At 50.4% G+C, this 16983-nt stretch overlaps 1 protein-coding gene across 2 annotated transcripts in view; it reads left to right on the forward strand.

Moving 5' to 3' along the window:
- RUNX1 (RUNX family transcription factor 1) overlaps window positions 1–16983 on the forward strand; it is a gene marked incomplete at its 3' end in the record, with an annotated part of 172432 nt that overhangs the window by 85300 nt on the left and 70149 nt on the right. For both annotated transcript variants that reach the window (XM_080358854.1, XM_080358855.1), the window contains exon 2: window positions 14416–14669. In XM_080358854.1, coding sequence (XP_080214980.1) covers window positions 14416–14669 — 254 coding nt within the window. The remainder of the gene's footprint in view (window positions 1–14415; window positions 14670–16983) is intronic.

Genomic DNA, 16983 nt, shown 5'->3' on the forward strand with positions numbered 1-16983 from the left:
TATAGACAGCACATTGTGCCACTGAGTATCATGTGCAACATCTGTAATTGGAAAGCAGTAGGCAAATACAATCTTGAGCTAATCTTGCAAAGCTTTGCTCACTCTACAGCAAATTTCCTTTTAAAAGAGTTGTGTGTTGTAGTTGGTCTTCAGGGAGCCATTTATTATTACTTTCTGCCAAGAATATTTCATGCTCTTGAATAGTCTATAAGGTTAGGGCATATTTCAGGGAAGATTTGTAGAAAGGCTGAAGGTCTGGAATTATAGCTTTTCTTTTCACCTACCCTGACACAAATCAGGGCCTCACAGCTAGAACTGATTACACAGAGAACCAGGCTCCTGGAGTACATTGTACCTTAGGGGAGATGGAAGGCATCAGGTTTTGTTAAGCCCTGCTAGATCATCATCCTTCTTCATGGCACTTCCATGGGAGGACAGCTCTAAAGTGCTCCCAACCCAGCATGACTGTCTGGGGACAAGGAGGCATCAAAGAGGAAGAGGCAAGGGACAGCAAGCTGACTCACCTTGGCTGTTTCCTCCCTTCCCCTGGACCACACTCTGCTCTCTCGCTGGTGTGCAGATTTCATCTTGGACAAATGGGAGTGGAGGCTTTGATACAAAGCTGAACCTCATTATGACCTCAAGGGAGATCTGTGGTTGAGATCAAAGCCAGGGGATGACATACCTGGTAGATTAAAAATGCTTAAGAAAAAACCACCCAAGAGGAGTAGTGATAATTTCCATTAAAACAAAGTAACACTTTTGTAGCAATTATTTAGACATGTTTTAGGCCAAATTACTGGTGGTGAGGGATGCCAGACTGACAGTGGAGCACTGGAACAGGCTCCCCAGGGAGGTGTCACGGCCTCAAGCCTGACAGTGTTCAAGAAGAGACTGGACAATGCCCTTATGGTGTGAACTGTGGGGTTGTCATATGCAAGGACAGGAGTCTGACTTGATGATTCCTGTGGGTCCCTTCCCACTCAGGACATTCTATGATCCTGTGGTTCTATGAATTCTATGACAGCCCTGGAGACGCTACCTTCTGCCTTGGTGGAAGCAGCAGCCTGCAGCAGGGCAGCCCCAGGGAAGCCGGCGTTGCCCAGTCTGGTGCTCATGGCAGACCCGCTGGGCCTGTAGAAGCATCCGACAGACCTCCCACCGTACACTTGCACCCTGGTTTTCTTCCAAGGGAAGGGAAAGCATGGAGAGGGAGGTGGTTCCTGCCCCTGTCACACCTCTGTCATCCCTGCAGTGCTCATGGGTCACCCTGTTCAGGGGTGGCCTCTGACATCCCCTCTGTTCTAGTGGCTGACGAAGGAAAGATCTCTACAACTGAGAGGCCATTCCTCCATGCCCAGCAGAGTCCAGGTGCCATGCAACAGCCATACAAGAAGTCAGTCCCACCACATCCTAGCACTTGCAGGGAGGGAGCCCCATGACTTCTGGAAGCTTCTCCCCACCTCCCCTGCCCTCACTAGTGGAGAGGTGACCTTTTTTTCCTCTACAAGTTAGGCAGTCAGTTTGCCCTGTCCTCCAAACACCATGAACCTCCTGTGCCCCACAGAAGGTGCCCACGAAGAGTAAAGTCTTGGCATGGTATTGATCGACATTGGATGTGGGCCGGGGTTTGGCCAGTGTGAAATGGTGTGGGCCCACCCATCTGAGCAGAGGTACACTGCCATACCTTGCCCAAAGGTTATTTTTAAAGTAGAAATTTACACTGGAGTTAAGTAAGGACTTAGGCTACAGAGAGCTGAAGGAACTGCCACAGCTTAAACAGAGACATTGCTGCAAACAGGTAATTCTTCAGTGTCAGTGAGAGTGATGCTCAAACTGAGAGTAAATGAGCTGTCTTTCCTAAAAACTAAAAATTAACCAGTCACCAGCACTGCTGTGCTTGGGTATCTAGACCTATTTTGAATTACCCTTAGGGCTTTGAAAATGGGTCCAGTGCCACCAGAAGATCCCTACATTGGCCTGTAAAAGGGCATAACTTAAGAGCTCAGAGTAGCCTGTTGTGGACATTAATGTCTTGGAAAGTCCTCATTTAACCAATGGACACAGACAGTTTCTGCAAACATTTGCATCAGCCTAGGAGTCCCCTGAAAATTATAAATATGTAAAACAGTTTTATGGGCTAAACTGTAAAAAAAAAAAAAAAAGTGACATGCCACAGAGAGTATCACAAAGAAGAAACCTGCTGAGTAATTGTGGTACCTTTTGGCTCTGGGGAGGGCACATTTTGACAGGAGTGCAGAATCTAGCCTGCAGACCTCCTCCTTTCCCTGCTTGTTCCACTGTGGGAATAATCATGTAAGATTTTAATGAAGGGTAATATATCTAGCTGGGCTTGTCATTCACAAACCCCGGGGCAACCCGGGGAAGACATGCATGGAAAGATCCCAAGACAGAATTTCACCTATTTTGCAGAGCCATCACCATCAGTTGTTTGGCACAGGCATTGTTTTGCCAATGAGACCAGCTGAGCATCAAGGCCTTTTGCTATAGGATCACTAAAAGCAAATAACATTTAGCATCCACATACAGTCCTGAGCAGCTGATGCTGATGAAACATCATTAACACAGAGACATCTGACAACACTCTGTGTGTGTATCCTACATAAAGCATGTGAACACACACACTTCAAGTTTTTTCTTGTAAACTTTCATTATCAAAACAAAAGAAGAGTTGTAACCTTACACACAGATAAGACTAGTTCTAGTACATCCTTTTCTTTCCTAGGCCTTGTCCCACAAGCACATGCTCAGCCAAAAACTGCAAATGCATCTTACTGGGTGAAGTTCAGCAGAAGCTTAATGTGTCTATGTGACAAATGCTGGTGCCACCTTAGCACTAGATGGCTTTTTAGCTGGAGATTTTATTGTTAATCACCTTCAAAATTATCTAGATATTTTCTCTTCTTATTACTGACACTAAGGTCTGTAACTAAAGAGTCTGTATTCCCGAAACTTTTCCAAATGCTAGACCACACGTCCCACAGCTGATGAACTGGCCTGTACAGGGTGGCTGCACCCTGCTGGGTACGGTGCAGGTGGTACAGGGTGACACCAGCATACCCAGGCTCAGACTTGCTAAGCACAGGCAGAGTCAGGCACAGGTGGGATGTTAAGTGGAGAAGAAACAATTTAGGAGATTAACTTGTGGCTTCATCTGTGGCTGTGAGAATGCATTAGCAGTGAAGAGTGTGGTTAATAGCACCTTCGCATCTCTGTCAGGCTTTCCTTCCTCCATCTCCAGTTCAATCAAGGGATGCTGTGGTGAAAGTCTCAAGCACAATCCCTCTAACAGCTTGGAAGCAAAAGCCTTTTCTGCATGAAGTCATTGTTGTGCTGAGGAGGGTTAAATATAAAGTATACCAGGCAGTGAAGAGCAGACTGATATGAAACAGGCTCATCTGAGGGCACTTGCAGGGCTTTGTGCAGGTGTTACCAGCCCCATCACCTGAGACAGACAGTGGGAGAAGCCTAGTTTATGGTGGGGAACAGCTTGTGGCCAGATCTCTCTCTGTGCCTCCTACAGAAATTAGGTACCTGGGATTTACTACCCTTAATCACACTGAGATTTACTCTAGTAGACATTTTGTGCTAGCTGTGGGTAAGGGGGCTCTCTGTGTCAGGACAGCAGTACCTGTCCCACAAATAATACCACTCTAACCATGGCAGCTCTTGCTGAGGCTCACACAGCAAGGGTACTGCCTGCCTTTCCTGGAGGGCTGCAAAAATACTGAAGAAAAGTGATTCTGTTTCACACCACATGCCATATTTAAAGTAGCAAGCTGGATTTGAGACTGAAAGCTGGTTTCTGTCTCGTTCAGTCAAATTAAACCTAAAGCTCAATCTGCAATGGCCTCTTGCTGCATCCCCTCTGCAATCTCCCTGGGAAAGAGATCCCAGTCATTTGCTTGCTGCCAGTTTGTTGAGCAGCTACTGGAAATGCTCTGCAAAGTCACTGCATGGAGCATTGCAATGTGGATGGTGAATCAGCTACCAGCACTTACCCCATTACCCTTGAATGGGTGGGTCATGGAACAGGGGGAAGTAGAGAGAGAGAAATAAAACCCATCCCTTTAAAACAGGAGATGAAGGACAGAAGGGACAGTAGGAGCAGAGAAGCCATTCCTTCACTGAGCGCCTTTGCTAATAATATCACCGGCTGATATGAGCATCACAATGTCGTAGTGGGACTAATGTCACTGTTTTCTTCTGAACACTTCCTGTTTCATCATTCTAGTCTGTCACAGTTTCCAAATGGTAAAAGTAGTGTAGGAAGAAGAAAGATGCAGTTAGCATCCTAATGTTCCTAGATGTTAACTCCAGTCCACAGTGTTGCAAGACCACGACTTTCCTTCTGGCAAGCCTGGGAGGGAGGGGGCCTCCCCTGGAAACTGTCTTTCTTCCTTTCTGTTATGCTGTCAGAAGCTCCCTTTCCTTAGGATTGAAGCATCTCTGCATCTTGTTGACCTGAACAACAAATCCCTTATTTGGAGGGATAATGGAAGGACATTTTGGTTTCAAAAGTATTTCTGTCTTAATTACATTGTCTCAAATTTGGGCCAAAGTTAGTAGTGATTTAGGCTTCTGTACAAAGTTTTGATATTGCTTATTTATTTGCTTAAAAAGTGTTTATGTAATAAAATTCCCATGTAATTTACTTCTTTACTGGCAGAGTCAGAGCCTCCCAGTAAAGAAGCCATGGACGATGTCCCAGAGATTCCCATGTCAGCAGTAAAGCACAGTGGGGATGACTGGAAAAGGAGCTTTGTCCTGTGAATACACTAAGGCTTTCAATCTCCTGCTTACGACCTTATAGGAACTTTTGCAATCATTTATAAATCCTACTTAATTTTAACTGAAAATCAAGCAAACTGACCTGAGAAAGGCAAAGCCATACCATGTGATTTGTATCAGATGCAGTGTGAATGCTACCGTTACATTTTGCTTATTATAATATCACCATGCATATAATGAACTCTTTTTCCTAGATCAAGTACATTCAGTGGACTGATTCTCTGCCTGGTCAGTCACTGCTAACTGTAGAAGCAAAATATGGGGCACAGGAGGGAAATTACCTGCACGGCTCCTAGCATAAATCAAAATATCATCAGGGCTTCTCCAATATGATTCAAGCTGGCCAGAGCACTCAAGGTCATCTGATAGCTGAGCTGCAGTTTCTGCTCCACCAAAATGCCCTCAACCTCATGAGGGGCTGGAGCAGAGAATAAAGTAGTTGTATTAATTCTGTGCCATCTGCAGAATCCTTCTTATGCCAGAGTTGTTCCTTGCTCTCCAGGTGAGTCAGATTTACTGCTCCTTTTAAATGCCCTGTAACAAAAGGAGCCTGACTTTCCTTTTTTTTTTTCTTTTTTGGTCCCATTTGCTGGTACAAGGCATCTGTAGTGTTCCTACCAGAGCAGAAGATCAAAAACCCAAATGTTACAATTAGTGCTGGAGGTGGTTATGGTGTGAACCTGAGTACATAAAATGCCACAGAAAACACTAGGTGTGGGTGATGTTATCTGCATTAATCTAGGTATGTAATGAGCATAGTATAATGGCAAACAATGCGTATTTTTTAAGTCTCCAAACCAGCAAGTACTTATACCAGATGGCAGCTTTTCAACAATTTCCATTCCCTTCTCCACCCCATACTCTGAAGTATTTCTAGTAATTGGCTTCTCCTCTGGGGATTAACCACAGCAGAATCATATTAAATGACTTATTTTCCTTGCTTAGCCTTTCCCCCCTCCCTCCTTTTAATTTTGAACCATGCAGAGCAAGAAATCATCCAGAAGCTCTGCGTGGTTTTGTGTGTTTCTTTCCTGCAGCCCTTTCAAATGGCTTCAAAATCATCTGGGCTTCTAGGTCATACCATATATCCTGGTGCTTTTTGGCTTCACTTCTACTGTTTCTTAAACTTTCCCCTCCAAGGTGCTTGTCAAGCTCTGACTTGAAAAGTTCAAGTGATGTTGAATCTGCAGCTTCCCTGGGAGCGTATTCTCCTACCTATTTGATCTTAGGATCAGTGTTGCCCCTGCTCTTAAAACTGAACTTGTTTTACTTCAGTTGGCATCTGTTATTTCTTGTCTTATCATTTTTTCACTAAGGAAAACAGTTCCTCCCCTTCCTCTTTATAGTTGTCTTTCATGTACTTGTAAACCACAGTCACACTGTCCCCTTGGATTCCCTTTTACCCCAAATTATATGTATGTATTTAATTCCTTTAATCTCTCCATATAGGTTCCTTCCAGTCCTTTAATCACTGTAGTTGCCTGTCTCTGTAATCTCTCTCATTCACTGATATACAGCCCGTAACACGGTGTCCAGGACTAAACTCGTTGCTCTCCCTGGGATCTGAGTGCTGGGAAAATAAGACTGGATGTTCCCTCAGCTCTAGATGTGATCACTCTGCTTCTGCACCTCTCTGTAGCCTCTCCCTGCTTAATGTTAGGGACCCAAATTTCACTTCGAGGAAGGAAAAATGTGCTGTATCCTAACTGCACAGGAATGCATTTCACACATCTGGTCCACAGGTATGAGGAGCGGACACAAGACCAAATGCCGAAAGGTATTTTTGCAGTGGTAACTTTAACCCAGTCTCCACTCTTACATGTTTATTAACAGCCATGTAAGACCAAGGAGAAAACTGTCTCATTGGTGACATTCCAGAGAGCATTTTTAAAGCCAGATTTGGATGCTTCTTGTGCAGCAGAGGAGGAGAGAGGCCCCCCCTGCCCTCTGCCTGGCTCTGCAGCCCTGAGTGAGTGAGCACACACTGCACACCTGCACGTTGACACACACCCGCAGCAGGCAAGCACAAGAATGAGCCCAGCCTTAGCTTTGGACCTTAACAAACCTCCCAGCAAAGCTAAACCAGCCTGACTAAGTAGGATAAAGGAAGCGAGGGCATCAACACAGGCGGCTGCTGCAGTAACTTCATGATAATTAAATCTCCCCCTTAAAGAAATGAGCAAGAAGGTTGCTGTGGAGGAATGTCCCCAGGGACGTGCTGCTTCAGTCATGCAGTTGGGTGCACTGTGTTGCTGTGCATTGAAATCGCATCTGCATCGGTAGGAAGAATTAGCCAAATCATGTTTCATCACTCATCCTTCTGGGGCTCTGCCTGGCCTGAGCTCCTCCTTTGGCTGTTGGTTTAACTCATTCCTTCACTCAGCAGTACCCTCAGTGGACCTGCAGCCACCCATAGGCCTGTAAAACCACAGCTAATGTTGAATTCATAGTTTAGCCTCTTCTGAAAATTGTCCTTCCCCAGGTGTATCCTGCTTCCTGCCCATTGCTGCCACCACTTGATAGTTTGAGTCAAGAGAGGCACAGCCCTCTGGCTTGCAGTTTCTGAAGAATGAGGGTGGTGAAATGGTAAAAAATAGCTCCATTTGTATATAGGTCTGTGACCTTGCCATCCATGTCCCAAATAACATGCCAGCTATTCAGGCATATAATTCTTCATGCCTTCAAAACAGGAGTCATACCTGTCTTCTAAAATATTTTGATTGGCAAAAGCATGGATTGGTCTGTCCTTTTTGAAAAGAAAAAGGTTTACAGCTTCTGACCAGAAAGAATGGGACAGGCTTTTGACCGCTGTTATCACCTGGAGGTCCTAAAAAGGGTGGAGAGTCCTTAGGAACTTTCTCAGTGTTAAACTTGGGTCACAAGTAATAAGATGTCCAAGCTAGAGAAACTGAATGAATATGTGTTATTTCATCTTTCCTCACAACCCTTCTGCTTTGCATAAACTGACCTGTTGCTAGCTTCCAGAGTGAGTAACCTTGTATCAGTTAGCAGAGATCGAAGACAAAATCCCTGAAGGGGTTTAGGCACTTTCCCCTCCCTCAAAGGGATAGGGGCTAGACACCATACACCTGTGTAGTCCTGGCCAACTGAGCCACATTTCCCCTGCATCATGCTGACCATTTCACACCTTACTCTCAGTGGCATCATATATGTATACTTTACATGCCAGGATTAAATAAGCATATTTCATTGTGAGAGATCACTGCAGAAAATAAGGAGAATCTTGTGTTTTTCTTTACTGGCTGTTGCTTTTCTCTGTGCAATGTTTCATTATTCCAGTAGCCCAAAAATAATTTAATATAGGTTTTTTTCAGGTTCGTCAGTGAAATCACCCATGATGGTAACTGCTATGCAATAAATATTAATATTTGCAGGAGCAATTCAGAAGCCTGATCCTACAAATATAATTCACAAGTAGTAACCTACTGATTTGTCACTAGTAGAAGCAAAGCACACTGACATGACTATAAACATATTTAAGAGGGCCTCAATAAATATATTAAATTAATTCAAGTGCAAGAGGTTGGAGCTGACCCATTGAATAACGCCACATTAAGCCCAGATTGTACACAATTGTGTACGTAATTGCATTGCCCAAAGAGATTTCTATTGCATTCAGCAGAAACGCTGCTAAGAATAAGATTAGGCATGTTTCTAAGTGTTGGCAAGATCAGGGTCTGTAGCAAGTTCTCTCAGTTTGTGTTCATATAATACGTATGCCAGCTCTGTTAAGGTGTGCATTTCTCCTTTAACAAGATGGTTTTCTTGCCTATCTTGCGCCAAGTTTTCTCCCATCCTGCACAAATCCAAACCATGCAAACAAGTGTCCATCGCTGCTTGCTTGGCTAGAGAGTATTTACCTGTGCAGTAGGAACTTGCATTGTGTTCAGGTTCTAATTCGCCCTTTGCAATTTAGGCTGTTTAAAATTCATCTCTAAATAGTTGCTCCTTCTCTCATATTTCCGAAGCTTTTGCTTAACAGTATTATGTAAAAAGCTTGGTGCTTTGTGGTCGAGTAATCCTGTACGACAGAGGCAAGGCACGGTAGATAGAGATTCACTTGTGGTTTGTTTACGGCTGTAATAAATCGATGTCAAAATACAAATGTAAGCTATGCTGAATGTGAATTGGTGAAGTTATAATACCAGTTGCCATCCCTGCTTCAAAAGGATTCCTGCACAAAAGACAGACTGTCCAAGCGCAAGTCTAAGCATTAGGGATGCTAAAAAGTCTTACCATGTGAGAAGAATCATCAGCGTTAAATACCCCGCATCGTTTCCTTACTTTGCCTTATCACTGATATTCCCGCAAGCTGCTTAACCCGTTAACTGCTGTTCTTCCAGAGCACCTGCGCAAGATATACTAAGGGGACAGTAAATTCTTACGAGTTCTTCTCTTTGTCATGCAGAAACAAAATCACAAGGAGGTCGATAAATTGAATTAGCTAAACAAACTTAAAAACAAAACAAAACAAAACAAAATAAAACACCCGTGTAGTGAGTGTTAGTGGGCATGTAAAATATATAGCTTAATCTGTATAAAAATATCGTCACCATGGTATTTTCCCTATCTACCCTCCCTTATTTAACTACTAACCTTGCAAAAGCTTGGCTTCTGTGCAGTTTAAAAATAATACCGTCACCTTTAGTCTACATTAACGCCTTTCATTTCAGCATTGAAAATGCTGCTAAGTTGTAGAAAACTGTAAGCATGTAGTATTTTCTGCGTCTCCTGTTAAATCGTGGCATTTTGTATCTTTCTAACTATCCACACACGTGTCATGAGATTCGGTTTGTTTTATATTTATAATAAGGAGTTCAGATTAAGATGGGATGCAAAGCAGTGCGTGAAATTCAGCACGATATATTCATTCATTTAAATGTAAAATACTCCTACCTCTTGGGTAAAAATAAATAAATAAATAAATAGAATACCACGCACAACTAAGTGCGTATTTTCGTATTTTAAGCGATGTATCTAAATGTACATACATCAGTAAAATAACCCTTCTTATCTCTACAATGGCCGTAAAAAGTTATCAACCATTAGTATACCCCAGATGGCTTTTAAGCTGTAGTTTGTAACCACCATTTGCCCGTATAATTTTTTTTTCCTTAAAACAGAAGGAATCGTCACCCTAATAATTTTAATTTGCAGTAGTGTCATACAGGAAAGAAGTAAAAGTGTAAGAGACGGAATTTAAAAAAAAAAAAAAAAAAAAAAAAAAAAGCACGCACACAAACCATAGAAACCATAGAATCTACGTGAAATAGAGATCTTCCTGCACCAAATTCGCTTGCTGAAAACAGGGACCTGTTGCGAGTGCGGCGGAGGGCAGAGGCTGAGCCGCCCCCTACCCGGGTCGGCGCTCCCACCAGCGCTTGGAGAAGCTGGGGGTGCACAGAAAACCGGCCCCCCATCCTTTGGCAGAGGGGAAGGAGGCAAGGGGACAGGTTATGCGAAGATGAAGCTGTAACCCTCCGGCGCGGAGATTCCGCGGAGCAGTCCCGGGTGCGGAAGGGTAGCCCTGCGATGGGCAGCCCAAGGCGCGGTGTCGCCGAACGGAACCCCCCGCAAAGGGACAGCGGAGCACAAAGGGGCAGTCGGAGCCTTGCAACTCCCCGCAGAGGGGAAGGCGTTCCTGACCTGCACTTTAGAGATACGGGGGAACCCACACCTGACGCTTGTGCCCTGTATTTGATGGAAGGCTGCTGCGCCTCTTCCTGGACTCAATTGTGCTGCGGGGGTCTCCACGCAGGAAGCCCTGTTTCGCAGGGCACCCTGAGCACCCCTCTCCCCAGCAGCAGGCTCCGGAGAGGCAAAAGCCGATTTCTCTCACCGAGGGCGCTCAGCTCGCCCTCAGATTAATTGCGTGTAAACTAGGTGGTGTAAATGGCAAGAGCTCTCTCCGCTCCCGTCCCCACAGGTCGCGGGGTGCCAAAACGCGTACGGACATTTATTTTCCCAACTCCAGAGCATTTCCAAAGCGGGTGTCGGCAAAACTGAGGTTGCTCTCTGTCCTGTCTTCGCCCAGCCCTGCGCGCCCCGGGATGAGGGAAAGCCGCGGGCGACGTGGGATGGGTACCGGGGTCTCACGGCCAGCCGCCGCGCAAGGGGGCTCTCCTCATGGAACCACGTCCCAGGGGATGCGGCGGATCGCGTGTGCCTCGGGACAGAAGCCTCGCGTGGGCACTGGTAGAGACAGACCGTGCTGGCAGCAGAAGGCCGAGTAGAGAGTGGCCGCCCTCCCTGGGTACCGCGCGGTGGCCCACCCCGCCGGCTTTTCTCCGCCGGACGGGCGGCGGGCCCCCTCTGCCGGCCCCGCCGCGGAGCTGCACCGAGGACCGCCCCCGGGACCGCCGCCGGCTTGCGCAAGACCCAGCGGCGGGCAGCAGCCCCGGCTCCCTCCCTGTGGCCCTTTCCGAGTCCCGGTAGTGTCCCCTGCGCGGCCGCGCCCACCCCACGCACACCGTCCCACCCACTGGGCCGCAGCTGCTGTCGCTCCCCTTCAAAGTCCACTCAGCCCCGGGGGAGCGCGGCCGGCCGCCGCCGCGGCTGCTGAGCTGGCGGGGGTGGCGGAGGAGGAGTTGTCCCGCGGGTGGCCGTGCCGGCGGGAACGCGGCGGGGAGAGGAAACACGGGAGAACGAGTGGTGTGAAATTACACGGAGGGAACCCCACGTCTGTGTCGAGAGCGCGGCGAGGACAGACCGGGGCTTCACCTCGACGGCGGCAGCGGGTCGGGTTCGCCCCATTCCCAGCCCGGGTAACGCCAGCTGCGGCAAGCCCACGGCATTCATGACCAGAACCCCAAAAAATAAAAAAGAAATAAAACCACCGAAACAAACAAACAAACGAACGAACGAAAAACATACAACCCATCCCGAAAGGACAGCCACGCCTCTACACAGCATCGTCGTTACCGGCTTCGCGGGCCCAGGCCGGCTGGCGGGGCAGGCGCCGGCGGCCCGCTGCTGCCCGTACGGCGCGGCCCGCCCGCCGGCCCGGCCTTGCCCCAGGCGGTGCTGCCGGCAGGCGCGGCCGGTGGCTGGGTTGTGCCGAGGGGGAATGACTCCCGGCCCGGCGGCCGCCCCGACATGTCGAGCGGCGATGGGCGCCCTTCCTTGTCCACGGGGGTGGGAGGCAGAAGGGCTGACAGAGGACGCCAGCCCGGCAGCGGCTGCCTCGGAGGCTGCCAGTCCAGGTGTCCCTCTGTACGGCTGCGACCCCCTCCGCGGGCGGGGGAAAACGCCGCGGAACAAACGCCACCGGGAGCTCGCACGGGGGACGCGGGACTCCCGGGCGATGTCCGCGGTGCTGTGGGAACCATGCGGGTCATCCGCCGCTCCTCGGGGACGGCTGGCCCGTAAATGAAGGGCAAGCGGGCCCGGCAGCGGAGCCAGGCAGAGCCGGGGGTCGCGCCGCTCCGGCTGCCCTAACCACCCCGTGTCAAACCGCAGGCGCGGAGAACCCTGCACACAGCTGCGGCGGGCCGCCCCCAGCGCCTTTGCGGTGGTTTGGGGGAGCGGCAGCCGGCGGTCCTCCCGTGGGTGTGTGGGTGCGCGGCGTGTGCGCGGTTGCGGTGTCCGCGGCGTCCCGCCGACCCGCCGCTCACCCCCCGCGCCCCACAGTAGCGGCGGCGGGCGCGCCAATTCCAGGAGCCCCTGGCCCGCGGCCGCGCCCTGGCTGCTCCCGGAAAGGGCTGTGATTGGCCGGCGCCCTCCCCGTATGCAAAGCAGCCGGGGGAATGACATTCCTCCGCACTCCGCCCGCCGCAGCCAACTCGCTCCCGGCCACCTCCATTCATCCCGGCGGCGGCAGCGGCTGCGGGCGCGGGGCGCCGGGAGGGCGCCGCGGACTCCAACCCAGCGCGGCGGAGCGCGGAACAGCAGGACCCGGCTCGGCTCTGCTCGGCTTGGCCCGGCCCGGCCCGGCGGAGCCCCGGTGCTGTGGGCGGCCGGCCGCCAGGAAGCTTGAGTTTCTCCCAGCTCACGTGAAGATCCGAGAGGTCTCCGCCGTGGAAATGCGCTTTCTCTGAGCGGCCGTCTGAGCCGGAGGCTGTCACTTCTAACCTTGGCTGGCAACTTCAGGGGTTTGGTCTTCCCCAGTTCTTTCCGTCTCTCTGTGTGGGGGTCAGTGGTTCCACTACCCCGCCCGCCGCCACCTCTTCTTTTGCGGAAGGAAAGCTTTCACTCGTTCAAAAAGTAGTGGCTTTTTTTTTTTTTTTCCGTATTTTTAAAATTGTTGCTGGTTGGTTGCTTTTGGCTTTTAGTGTGTGCGTGTGCGTGGGGACTCTGCGCGCAGGCTGGCTCTATCCATCCCACTGGCTGGAGGCGGCCGAGAGAAAAGCCATGTTTCCGAAAGCAGGCTTCCACCTGCTGCGGTTAAAATATTGCTAAGCAGCCGGTTCCTGTGGCCGAATTAGAGGAAGACTGCCTCAGATACCAAAAAAAAAAAAAAAAGAATTGGCAATGACTGCCGAAGTTGTTGCAGACTGTTGGTTTGACTGCTGAAGAGGACGTGAGTGAGAGAGAGAGAGAGAGCGCTGTTGCACACACAAAACCACAGAGACAACCCACAATTTAACCAACATCCCCTAACCCAAGTTTTCAGCTGTGGACCTTTTAGCCTCAGAGCCTGCGATCGGCTGCTACCTTTCTTTAAAATTATGAAAGACGTTATGCCAAAGACAAGTGAAAAGACAGAGATTTAAAGCTTGAATGCCATGCACTGAGCTTCCTTTCTTTTTTATTTTTGCGCAAGAGTGATTGAAAGGTCATGACATGATTACTCTTAGAGCAATGAGAACCAAACTACTGAAACCGATTTTCAAGGCTGCTTAAAAATAATCTTGCCTAGAACATTAATGGATTCCTGTTGTGTTTAAATTCTCTACAGATTATATTGTAAATATTTTATGAAGTACAGTATATGTGTGTGTGTGTGCGTGTACGTGAATACATATACAGTTGTAGCCAGATGACCTTTGATCAGTCTAGCTCGCGTACTGCCTCCTCTGAAGACTGGCCCCGAATTTCCCTCTCTTAAAGAGCGATTTTTACCTACGGAAGACGCTGATGTATTTGTTTTCTCTTGGGACTGTAGAGCAATCACCTGGAAGAAACTGATAGGCAACTAACTCTCTGGGAAGCCCAGGCTTTGCATGTGTTTCTGACCGCGTCTTGTGTTAGACTTGCGTAATTTTTTCCACGTTGCTTGGGAGTTTGGAAGGAGTTTTCCCTCTGGTAACTTTTTGTGTCACGGCTGCGGACTAGATGCACAGGCGTCGCGGTAAAGCCCCGCACGGACGACCTTTTCGCTTATCGGATTAAAGTGATCTGTTCCGCAGCGCCAGGACGCCAAGAGTTAAGTTTCGGCGTGCTCGCTATCTCAGCCGCCTTCAGCAAAAAATTAACTTTGGGGACTGGCGTAGAAACAAGTTTCTCCCTGGTCCTCAGCCTGTATCCGTTTATGTTGGTCCCCAGAGAGCAGATCGCTGAAGAGTTACGCTCGTTTCGCTGTTTTGTAAAAACTCTGTGGAGGTCTTTCACTCAAAAGGCTTGTTGTGATGCGTATCCCCGTAGATACCAGCACCAGCCGCCGCTTCACGCCGCCCTCCACCACGCTGAGCCCGGGGAAGATGACCGAGCCGCTGCCGCTGCCCGGCGCCGAGCACAGCGGCGCCTTGCCGGGGAAGCTGCGCAGCGCCGACCGCAGCATGGTGGAGGTCCTGGCGGATCACCCCGGGGAGCTGGTGCGCACCGACAGCCCCAACTTCCTCTGCTCCGTGCTGCCCACCCACTGGCGCTGCAACAAGACGCTGCCCATCGCCTTCAAGGTACGTCTGCCCGCTCCCGAAAATCGCGCTTCTTGGGAACGTGGGCGGCGGGAAGGGCAAGGCGGGGGAGGACGGGGCAGGATGCGCGCCCGGTAGCTGGGGGGACACAGGGCGTCGACCCCTGGGCTCGGACCCGCACCTGGACCGACACCCAGCCGACTGGGACCCCTTGCCTCGGCGGGGAGGCCACGTCGGGGCCGGCAGTAGGTCACAGCCGACTGTAGCGCCTCCTTCCATCCTTCCTTCCGCGGTCACTGACACTCGCGACAGCGTGGGAAGGCGTGGGGAGAGCGGTCGCGGGGCGGCTCTCGGCCGGGCACCGGGCAGCAGCGAGCGGTGGCAGCTGGGGCATGCGATGGGCTGGGCGGGCTCCCTCCTGCCGCTGTCTCCCTCTTCGGCCCATTCATAACTCTGCTAGCGAGGGGAGGCTCTGCTCAAGGTAAAAAGATTAAAAAAAAAAAAATCTAAAAAAGGAGTTCGGCTGCCCTGAGGACCAGATGCCGGCGCAGCCCGTTGCAGACGGATGATGCAGGCGTCCCGTAACTGAGGGAGCCCCGGGCTCCCCCAGAAGCCGCCCACAACGGCGGCGGGTCCCTCTGCAGGCAGCCCCGCGGCGAAGCGCCCTGCTAGGGCTGCCACCCACTGGGGTCAACGACCCGCTGCCACGGACGTTCCCGGAGCGAGCGCCCAGTGGCACTAACCGACCCCGCTCCGGAGGTGACTGGCTTCACCCCGCCAGGCTGCCCTGGGGCTCTTCGGACAAATACACCACTTTCCTTTTATTTATTTTTTTTAATGATTATTTTTTTTTAATAATAGTAAATGTTGGGGCCTACCCTGAGTAGACGCTGCAGCCGCTTGAACATCTGTTTCCAGAGCCCCTTGCTAAATCTGTACTTGATAGTTCAAGTAAAACCGCGGCAGAAGACATTGGGGGAGGCATAATCCAGTTCCCCCCGGCCCCGGGCCGCCGGCGGCGGTTCTGCGGGGCGGGACAGGGTGCGGGATCGGGGCCGAGGCCCTGCCAAGAGGTGATCCCCGTCCCGGGGGAATAATTGCTGCCCTTTCCTCCTCCACCCGGCCTGCTTTCCCGTTACTCGGGTTCTAGTAAAATTCATCCCGCTCTTGGTCAAGCCCTTTTTTGACTTGGGTCTATAGCTAACTTCTTGAATGCACTTGTTTTCTTGCTACTGATGTAGACACTTTTTCGAGCAAGGAAAGGAAAAGGTAATTATTGTCGTTATCCTTTTCTCTGAGGCGGGAACCACAGAGACAGGCAGGTCCCTAGGAGCCCCGGGGTTAGATTTAGGATCGGGATTTGTAAGGTTCGTGCTTTCTTCTGTGGTCACTGCTAAACACCGACCGCCTCAGAACAACTTTTTTTGAAGGCGATCAAACCGGAGTCTTTCCGATGTTTTTTTGGGGAAGGAGAAACGAGGGAGAAGGGCATCAGTTCAGCTCCAAAAGCTTTAGGAAATCCTGCTGAGGACGCGGCTATAGTGAAAAGTTTTATTACGTCAGGAGAGTCTTCTTGTTTTACCAATGTATGAGTCTGGGGAAAGGGAGCTAAACGGCAGCGTCTGTTCCTAAATTCATACATTTAGATTAATTATTATACTGTCACCCACGCATCAGGCAACTGCTGCTGATTACTCGGGAAGCTCTCCTCCTGGAAAGCTGAGTTACCGCGTGGAACAGGCGTGAAAACCCGCTCCGCCCCGCCGGGAAGGGAGATAAGCGAAGTCCCCAGACGTGGCCGGTGTTCCTCCCGGGGGTCTCCTGCAGCCGGAGGCCACAGCGGCGGTTTCCCGCTGTGCCACGCGTGGCCGTGCCCGGGCCGCGCTCCCAGCCCCGGGCATCTCCCGGCGGGGAAGCGGGGGACAAGAGGAGGTTCTTCCCGCTCCTGCCCGGCCGTCCAAGCCACTGGCGGAAAGCGGTGCCGCCGCTCGCCCCCGGCTCGCCCCTGTGTCCAGACAGCGGTAGCCGCGGGGTCCGGCAACGACCGTTGCCCCGCTCCCCCTCGCTTTCCCGGGCAGGGGGGCTTCTGGCAGCAGGCGTCTGCCCTGCTTATGTGAAAATTGCCCGCGGAAAACAATCTCCGGGGGCTGGTTTCGGGAGATATCCAACGCCGCTCTCATTTCTCATTCTGTCCGCCCCCGCAGTTAATGAAACCCTCCGTTTTACCTAGGAAGCCCGCTCCCAACTTCTGCAAACAGAGTAAAGGGTCAGGTTCTCCAAACAGACCAAAGCAAGGGTTTGTAAGACTGGGATCGTTTAACCTAGAAATAGGCAACCAAAAAAAAAAAAACCACCC

This window comes from Nesoenas mayeri (assembly GCF_963082525.1).
Source record: "Nesoenas mayeri genome assembly, chromosome: 1".
Classification (NCBI taxonomy): Eukaryota; Metazoa; Chordata; class Aves; order Columbiformes; family Columbidae; genus Nesoenas; species Nesoenas mayeri.